The sequence below is a fragment of the Pterocles gutturalis genome, unplaced genomic scaffold, assembly GCF_000699245.1.
Source record: "Pterocles gutturalis isolate BGI_N339 unplaced genomic scaffold, ASM69924v1 scaffold40436, whole genome shotgun sequence".
Lineage (NCBI taxonomy): Eukaryota > Metazoa > Chordata > Aves > Pterocliformes > Pteroclidae > Pterocles > Pterocles gutturalis.
The window spans coordinates 67,630-76,798 of record NW_010104427.1 but is presented as its reverse complement, the minus strand read 5'-3'; the positions used below and the strand labels follow the sequence as shown (position 1 = coordinate 76,798).

Below are 9,169 nucleotides of genomic sequence, written 5' to 3'. Positions count from 1 at the left end.
GAGGGAGGGAGCCGTGGGATGGAGCGGGCTGGGGGTGAAGGTGCTCTGGGGCTGCTTTGCTGAGGGTAGCGTCTCTCCGGGTTCTGCTTGTAGGCTGTCCTTGCGGTCCGGAGTCTGCCCGTCCACGGAGTCCGTTCGAATGGCCTCCTGGAAGGTGAGGAGAGAGAGATGGGGACAGAGCCTGGGGATCTGTGGGGCTGAAACACGGCACGTGGCAGAACGGTTGGTGGGTCTGACTCCCCCCGCACCACCCCATCCCTGCCCCATCGTGCCAGCCCCCGTCAGACTCTCCTCTGCAAGAGTTTTGCTCCCCAGCAGACCCAGAGGCTTCGTGTACAGGGCTTGGACCTGCTGGGTCTTTCTGCACAGTCTTGGTTGTGCTCTAGCACCAAATCCCGAGTCTGTGCGACCTGTCTAAAGTGAGACGGCGCAGGGCTGGCTGCAGGCTTCCACAGCACTGGTAAAACTGGACTGGGCACCTTCTCGCTGTGCTTTCGCTATTCCTTCATAGAATGGTACAGCCACCAAGATGAGAGGAGGTAAAAAGAGCGTCCCCTGCGTGCCACTTGCTGAGGTTGGAGTATATTCACATTTATGGCACCAGAAACATTTTGTTCTAAAAAGGGGAATTCCACTTTCAGCTCCGCTTTTTAAAAACAAAACCCAAGAGGGGACTGGAAAAGAAGGGAATGATCCAGGTGGTTATGAGGGAGTTTACCTCGGCAGGCTCCTGGCCTCTCACCTGTCTGCACAGCAGCTTGTTGAGAGAGGGAGATCGAGGCGTGACGTGGGGGGGATGGATCTTCCAGTGGTGGCGGCCGTCATGGTGCGGAGAGCGGACGGCCAGCTGGAAGGACTCCGTTGGGACCCTCAGAGAGGAACACGTTCCCACGGGCTGGGAGCGGATGGAGGTGATGGACCCTGGAAACAGAGGGAGAACAGTCACCACCAGCGCTGGTGTGGGGCTGGGAAGCTTTGGGGCAGAGCCAGTGCTCCCAGACTCCAGGAGGGGAAAGGAAAAGGCTGTCTGGTCTCGCTGACATCCCAAACCTCAGCATAAGCCTTGGGCAGTGCAGGATTAAAAACCAGGTGTCCCTTGTCCTCTCTCCTGCCTTTAAATACGACATTCCTCCCCAGCAGTGGCAGGTGGGTTACAGATGAAGTCACCTTTGCAGTTCAGCATGGTTCTGCCTGCTCTGAGATATTGACAGTTACAAACTTTACGCTCACAGCTTCTATTTCTGTTCCAGTAACAGGAATCTCTTGCAGCTGCTGCAGCACCCAATTGGGGAGGGTGGTGCCCACCAGGACCACGTGGCAGCAAACGAAGGGCAGGAGGTGGAGATGCATTCAAAACCCGGCCGTTGCTGCTCTCCCGGCAGCATTGCCCTGGGTGGGTTTGTAAAAGGATGCTGCCTGCCAGGAGATGCTGGTGGCTGGGACAGGCTGGGAACCTTGCGCTGCTCTGCCACGTGGAGGCACGAGCAGCACTGCTCAGCTCCTCCCAGAGCTGACGGGTCCAGCCTAAAGCCTCGCACGGCCAGCGGGCAGCCTGCCACCAACCTCTCCGGGAGGACACAGCGCTGGCACGCACAGGGCAGGGTTCCCACTCACCGCAGCCCAGACACGACCACCATGGCCCGTCCATGAAGCAGGCTTTGGCTGAGCGTGGTCTGATGAGCAGCGTGCAGAGTGCTCCAAGTGTTTTGACAGTCCCCCAGCTCACGGGCCAGGCAGGAATCTCTCTTCCTGAAGGCTCCCAGTCCCCTGGCTGAGTCTAAAGGCAATCCCTCCTCCCCAGCCTCTCTGTGGTGCTGCTTCACTGCAATTCTACGTTGTTTGAAAGATGTTTTGCTTTTTTTAAAAATTTTTTTTCTGGCTGCAGGATTTATTGTCCTCATTAGCTTGAAACCCAGAGTCTGTTTCGACATTGCTGCTCCGTGTTAAAAACACAGCTATCCATCACTTCAAGAGATCTCACCCAGAGGTCGGGAACTCGAACCTCTGACAAAAGCCATCCAGACAGATTGCAGTTGCATTGCAGAAAGAGATTTGTAGTTAGGAAGAAAGAAAAGTCAGTGTTTGATCATTTTTCTTTTGGAGCTCTTCTCCACAACACCACAGAAGGCAGAGCAGTGAGCTTCCCACCCCCCGGGCCACCCCGCTTCTCCCCAGTCCTTTCTGGGCTCTCCTACAGCCGGTCTTTCAGCCCGAGTCTGTGCCGTTCGTGTGCTAATCCAGGCTTTACAGAATGTTTTTTATGGTGCACAAAAACTATGTCATAAAATCTGCCACAAACACAGTCATAAAATCAAAACCCTGTGCTCTCCTCCCCATCCTTAGCGGGAATTTCCTTCGGTTGGAAGCTTTCCATCTAGCTCTCGTATAGGAAACAAAACCAGACTGCATGCTCAGGAACACTGGATATCTCTGGATTCGTACATTTTTCTCTTGCTTTCCTAGTAAATCAGAAAACTGCATCTAAGACCAAAATAACACGAGACCTGGTCATCTCACAATATTTTCACTGTGTAGACACCAAAGTATCGGGAGAAGACCAGACATCCGTAGCTGATATTGAATAGTCCATGAAAGCATAACTATGAGTCTATTTGCTTAGTTCACTTGCACATAACTCATGGGACTGTGAGTAAACCAGAATTTGGGGTGCTCAGAAGCAGCACAGCTCTGGGTGATGCTGGGTGGATGCATCTACCAGAGCAGGTAAAAAGTAAGCCTCTGTCATATCCATCGCTTGAGTGCTCTTGGAGAAAAATTTGGGAAACATGAGAAAATACTTGGTCCGTTTTACCCACCCCGGCCAACATCCCAGCAGTTTATACTGGTATAAATCCTGATTTACACCCACTACAGGGATGAAAACCATCCCCAGTAGTCCAGCCATGAAACTCAACCCCTGTTTTCTTTGCTCAGCAAAGAATTTGCAGGTGAAATAATAATAAATATTGAGCAGAGAACATTAACTGGTATCCAGAGAGTTTGAACAAATAGAGAGTTACTTCACGCAAGGAAACCAGCGCAGATCCTGCCAGCCCCAGCAGGGTTTGCAAATCCACCGCCCATCTGCCCAAGCAGCTCTTGCATTTCAAACAAGGCTGCACCCACGGAAACCAGGCTGGGAAGTTCTTGGGAGCCACTGGAGAAGCACGCCTGCTTTCAGGGAGGCAGATACTTGCCTTCTTATTGATTTCCCCTTCAAACCAACTCGCACAAAAAAAGAGAGAAAAAGGCGTTTAGGGGAAATGTGTCTGGAGGCAGCTGGGTGAATGTACGCTCAGAGGCTCTGCGCAGCTCGTGGTGCCCTCGCTGCAGGGTCTCTCCGCGAGATTCCTGATGAGGCCAAGGCACTGGAGAGTGGTTTCCAATCTTTATGCTCCCAAAGACACCCCTGCATCCCTGAACTCAATGTACCCTGCTAAAGATACTGCTCGGAGGCTGGAGACTGCCTGAAACCAGAGCTGTAAAGGAGCTCTCTTAGGCAGCAATACCCACCCCGGCTTTTATTCACGTTGATTTTATTGATCCGCAGTCATGATGTCAGGGCTGATGATTTCAGAACTGCGCAGCTCGAACCCTTTCCTCAGCTAACAGCCTGTCCTCTACGCCTCTGACATTCCTTGGGAGCCCCTTCTCCCCAGTCAAACACCCCAAATGCCAGCTTTCCCCTGAGAAAACGCAGTGACGTGATGAAAATAGGGAATTGTGCAGCGTGTGGGGAACTGCAGCCCTGCTGACGGCGTCGAATTGAAGCCAGCCAGCCCTGGCTCAGCCCACCCTCGGCATGGGCTGCCCACTCCCCATCTGACCACCACGCGTACCTGCTGCCCCACGGTTCTGGCTGGGAGGAGGACGGGAAAGCTCCGCGAGCCGTACCTCTTTGGGATTTGCAGGGATATGTCTCCATCTCCACCTCGTGGAGGGGGAAAGGGGCTTTTGCTGGCATCACCGGCCGGAACATGTAGCTGTCGTTGGGCAAGGAGTGCATCCGGGACACGGAGATCTTGCGGACCATCAGCAGGTTTTGGGAATCCTGTGGCCTGAGAGAGGCTGCGGCGCCCTGCAAGGCAAGGAGACAGGGAGATGGGGTCATTCAGCATCACGGTGGGGAATTTACAGCCACTCCTCATCTGCTTTTTGGTTTAAAACCTCGTGCAGATGTTCCTCTTGGCATCTTACAGAGAGCCTGCAGCCTTGGTGACTGCAATGGGATACCAACGCTGTGCCGCGAGGAAAGGGCTCAGGTTGCAGCTGGAGTAAAACGAGGTATCAACGACCCACCACTAAGCCGACTCTTGGACACTGCAGAGAAAAGGTAAAGTCCAGGAAAATGGGGCCCACCCTCTAAACGCACGAGAAAGCCAGCATTGCTCACACTGATCTCCTCTGATTTTCCCAGCGATGCTTTCAGCCCACCCTGCTTGGTGATGCTTGGGGACAGATGGGCAAAACTGGCCAGTCCTTGGCCACACTGACCGAGGGTACCAGGTGTTTCTGGAAATTCATGTATTATCTCCCCAAAACACACGTACAGGCAGACATTTACACACACACATTAACACCAGTGCAAACCCCGCAGCCTCGATCCTACAACACGGAGCGTTTGGGGCACCGCTGGCCCCAGAAGAAGACAGCCGCGTGGCAGGAGGCAGGGGAAGGAGAAGACGTCGTGGCAGCATGTACGTGGGTGTGGAGCCTGTTCAGGGGTAGAAAAGGGATTTCTCTGTGTTTGCTCTCGCTGCGAAACAGGTCTGGTGGGAAGTGTCCAGACAGAGCATGTCCCAAACCTTAAACCTGACCTCTCACCGCTGCTCTGAGGCTCTCCTCACTTCAGGCACCTTACAGCAAATCATCCCAGGGTCTTAGGAGGCTTTAGGGACTCAAACGATGTCTCTGCGGTGCTGATGGTGCTGCAAGAGGTGATGCCATGACTTGGCCAAATGTTGGGGGAACGGGAGCGCTTGGAACAGGACCTGAAACCTGGCTCCTGGCCCCGAGGTTTTGGTCCTAGACACATTCCCCTCCCAATTTACCATGTTATCTAAAGCACGACTAATCACTCTGGTTTTCCTTTAACGTCAGCCTCCCAGTGACTGATTGAAAACATTTTCCCAGCTGCATGTCTTAAATTAAATGTATTTTGCTTTGCTCTGCCAGGCTGTTTTCCCTCTCTGCTAGCAAAATCTGGGCCTGAGAACCCTCGCTGGATACTTTGGAGGTCACCAAGGATCTGGTTAAATGTTGTTTTTTTTTTTCCATACATTTCTGGCTGACAAATTTATTTCCTTTGATCCCTAAAGAGACACATCCCCAGACAAATTACTCAATGCTTTTACCCTGTTGATCTTGGCTGAGAAATGGGGGGATCAGCAGCAGTTATTTGCAGGTAGTTGGCATCCAGTGCGGACGGCTGCCTTGCCCAGCAGCCTCCGGGTGCAGCCCAGGTCTCTCGTCTGATGGATTAATACATCTGCAGCGCGGCTGTGCCAGCTGGCCTCTGGCCATTACGGCTAACAAGCCATGGGCATCCCCCCACCACCTGAGCTGAAGGCAGGCGGGCAATTCTTAACACCCTGGTGCCATGCAGAGAACAAAAGGTCTTGTTCTGCTTTCTCAGGAGTCTAACAGAAGGATCGGAGTATTTGTCTATTAAATCTCAGTTCGTCTGTGCAGCATCTTGTATCTCCTCTGTCTGGGACAAATGAAGAGAAATCTCCTCTTGACAGAAAAAAATGCCATTTTTTAAGGTTTCAGCTATTGAAACCCAATTGACTTAGGGATGTGGGCAAATTTCAAATGGCTCCAAAGCCACTGTAGTAAGTAGCTGAAATATGAAACATGGGCAGGAGGCTTGTTGGCTCACACCTGGTGAGCTGCTCGCTCTCGGCAGCTAGGAAGGTTTGGAGACACCGCCACGGGCACTGCTGCTCCTCCTCTGTGGTGGGAAACACCCAATGCACTCGGGAGCCTGATCCCATGCCCTGGACATCAACGTGGCTCCTTCAAAACCCATGAAAGCCCAACCTGGACCCGTGCTGCTGGGACTGCATACGGTGAACCCTGCCTCTGGGCACCCTGAGGGGTTGGGAGCATCCCAGGCATCTCACAGAGATGTGCAAGGTGGGAATGTCCTCGCCGTGGGGTCCCTCTCAGGCCAAGAAGAAAGGCAATAAATTGACCCTAGACAGCTCAGAGGCTCAACTGAGCATCTTCAGTCAATGAGCGCAACTCACTCCTCTTGTGTCTGGGAATGAATACTCTGTCCTAGCTCTGGTTTTGCTCTGGTGCAGAGGGAGCTTGAGAATAATCCTGCAAATACCTCCCCAGGACATGACCCTTCCTGGGTGATTAAGCGGCCAGAAGACACTCTATAAGCAAAGGTGACTGGCAGGATGCTCTGGAAGAGGGAACACTGTAACTTCTCAGAAGCCTGGAGCCGAGAGCCTGCAAACAAGCTGTGGGCAGAATTCCCAGAGGAAGGGCTCCTCCGGTCCTCTCTGAAGGTGTGTGTCTCCAGCACTGCGAGGGAGCACAGCCCCTTCCCGCAGCCCTGTGGTGGGGAAGGCAGGGGCAGAACACGGGCAGGAGCTAGCTCCCTGCCTCTGCCTGCCAGCTCTGGTCCCCTGCACAGGCCAGCTCTGGTGGCATCCACGGTCATGCCGTTGGTCCCTGTAGAGGTGACAAGCTCTCAGCTCTGCCAGCAGAAACCCAGGACCCCCTGCAGTTGCATTTACAAAGTCCCAAATTTTGCCTGTCCCTGCGAGACGCCTTCCCCGTGATGTCCCTTTGAGCCTCTGCAGCCCCCAGGTGTCCAAGCTAACAGCCCCCCTGCAGAGCTATGGACTTCCTTGAGGATTAGACCTTCATAGCACTCATCTTGCACAGGGAAAACCACTTAAACTTAATCTGAGCCCAGAATTTGCTCAGAGATGCTGTGAGATACTTGCCACTAGAAGGTGCCTCGATAGTCATGACAGGGGCCAGCTAATACAGGGGAAAATGGCCCAAGTCTAAAGCAGATTACTTCTGGGTGGCCACTGCAAGCTCTCTGATGACAGCAGATGTGCTCCCCATTGCAGCATGCGCATCGTCATCACTGACTGTGGCTCGCACGTTCCTGTGCCCGCCGGAGGACATCTGGAGCTCCTCCGTGGTGCAACCAGGAGGGGCTGAGCAGGGGGGGCTACAGCCCTTCTGGTCTGCTGGGGGGGTCTTCTCAGAGCAGCTCCTGAATCCACAGCTCCAGTGCTTGCTGAAAGCCCAACGTGTTGATCTACTTGTACCTTTGTTTCCTCAATACTGTATCGCAAACATGTTCTGATGGTACCGGTAAGAAAACCAAACTGGGCTGTGTTTATCCACGAAGGACTCCGCCTGCCCCCAGCTCTCGATATATCATTTGAAGACAGACTGCTCACACATCTCATATCAAATGCGAGAGTTTTTTTAGCTAAAAAAAGTATTTCGAGGCTGCTGGCAGTCGGCTGGGACACATTTCTTGCCCAGCTCCTGCACGTGCAAAGGCAGTACGACGGACAGAGGATGGAAGCGACTGCTGTGGCTGTGAAACGACAGGTTCAGGACAGTTCAGACACCACTGTGAGCTGCACAGCACCAAAGCACAACGCCACAACGCAGAAGCAACGGCGCAGCATCATTCACCTCAGCCTCGTGGCCTGGGGTGCTGTGGGAAGGTGGCAGGACATGGTGGGAAACAGAGCAGAAGGACGGGGTTTCCATCATGGGAGTCTCTGCTCCCTCCAGCGCGTCTGAGTCTGGGATGGCTAAAGACACGCTCTCACAGCTCAGCGCCTCCTTCAAATTGGGGAGATAAAAAGCATCAGTAGCAGAGCAAGGCTAGGTCTCAACGCTTGAAGATGTCTGCCCCGTGGCATTTCCTAATTGCCCCATTCATCCAGAGCAGGAAAGAAGAGAAAAGGAAATGGTTTGTAAATCCTCCTCTGCATTCGAGCAATCTCATCCACAGGGGGATCTGTGGCCAGCTCCCTGCTCCCGCTGGAGTCTCTCTGAGGAGCATCACCTCTCACTGCGAGGTCTCTAGGGCTATGAGGAGGCTCTGTGTGGCTCCTGATGTACTTGGGAGGTGTGGGAATATGAGGAAAACCCAAGGAGAATGAACTCAGTTTGCAATCACAGCCATGTGAAAGGATGTGCCTTCGCTTCCCCCAAAGAGAAAAGCAACCTGGTTGTTTATGGTGCGTATTCTTGCAGAAATGTCTGTTAGGAACTACATTCAAATAGCGAATTCCCCATAGCCGTGTAACTAAATTTCTTTTTACTTGACTTAATAGAGTCTGATAGATTTTACAAAAATCTAATTTAATGTAATTTAATCTCAAATCCCCCATTGATTTTGCGGTAGATTTATTTGCTATCATGGTGACAAAGCAATTTCATATTCACTCTTAATCATTTGCTGCTGACATGGGATGAGACAATTATCTCATGCCCTCCTTCCCTGCCCTGACTTCTGATTGCCCAATTTTTCTAGAGGACTGATAGAAATCAGAGAGCAGGCAGTGTCTGGAGAATCAGTCCAGGAACCTCCAGCTTCTTGCCGAGGGGCTGTGACAATTCCCAGGGTCCAAGCAGCCGCGCCCTAAGCAGAGCGCGAGCTGACACCAGTGCCAGACGTGCCCCCCTGAGCTGCACACTGGGATTTGCTTGAGGCTCCTCTGGAAATCCCCCTGTGGGATTAGAAAGAACCTGAGCAGTATTTCTGTGTCCGTGTGAAGGGAATTTACGCCACCCTATGCTGCAGTGTCAGGGCTGACAGTGCCAGCATCCCCAGGGGTTTATGCGATTGCTCCCTGGTGCCTGCGCTAAAATGCCAAGGACAGGGACATGAGGCTATCATGCTTCTGAACTTAAAATTCACAGCCTTTGAATGAACTGGAAATATCAAGAGGTGGACATTCAGCCCTCCCCCAGAACAACGGTCAGGACAGCCTTAGCCCTGGGGAACGTGTTTCAAACAGCCTTCCACCGCAGGGAGCCCTCCTGAGATGACTCGAGATGTGGCGGTGACATCTCTGCCACAGCGGGACCCAGGAAAGCTGCCTTCCTCCCACGCTGTCTTGTCTCCTGCCTCTCTGTGTCACTCGGGATGTGACTGCCTGATGATCAGACA

General features: G+C 52.9%; 1 protein-coding gene across 1 annotated transcript in view; it reads right to left on the bottom strand.

Moving 5' to 3' along the window:
* Positions 1 to 60: 60 nt before the first annotated feature.
* The window catches only part of CACNA1H (calcium channel, voltage-dependent, T type, alpha 1H subunit), a gene marked incomplete at both ends in the record, with an annotated part of 76,733 nt that continues 67,624 nt past the window's right edge, over positions 61 to 9,169 (bottom strand). The window contains 3 exons of the mRNA XM_010087057.1: positions 61 to 147; positions 743 to 921; positions 3,895 to 4,068. Of these exons, the coding sequence (XP_010085359.1) occupies positions 61 to 147; positions 743 to 921; positions 3,895 to 4,068 (440 nt within the window). The remainder of the gene's footprint in view (positions 148 to 742; positions 922 to 3,894; positions 4,069 to 9,169) is intronic.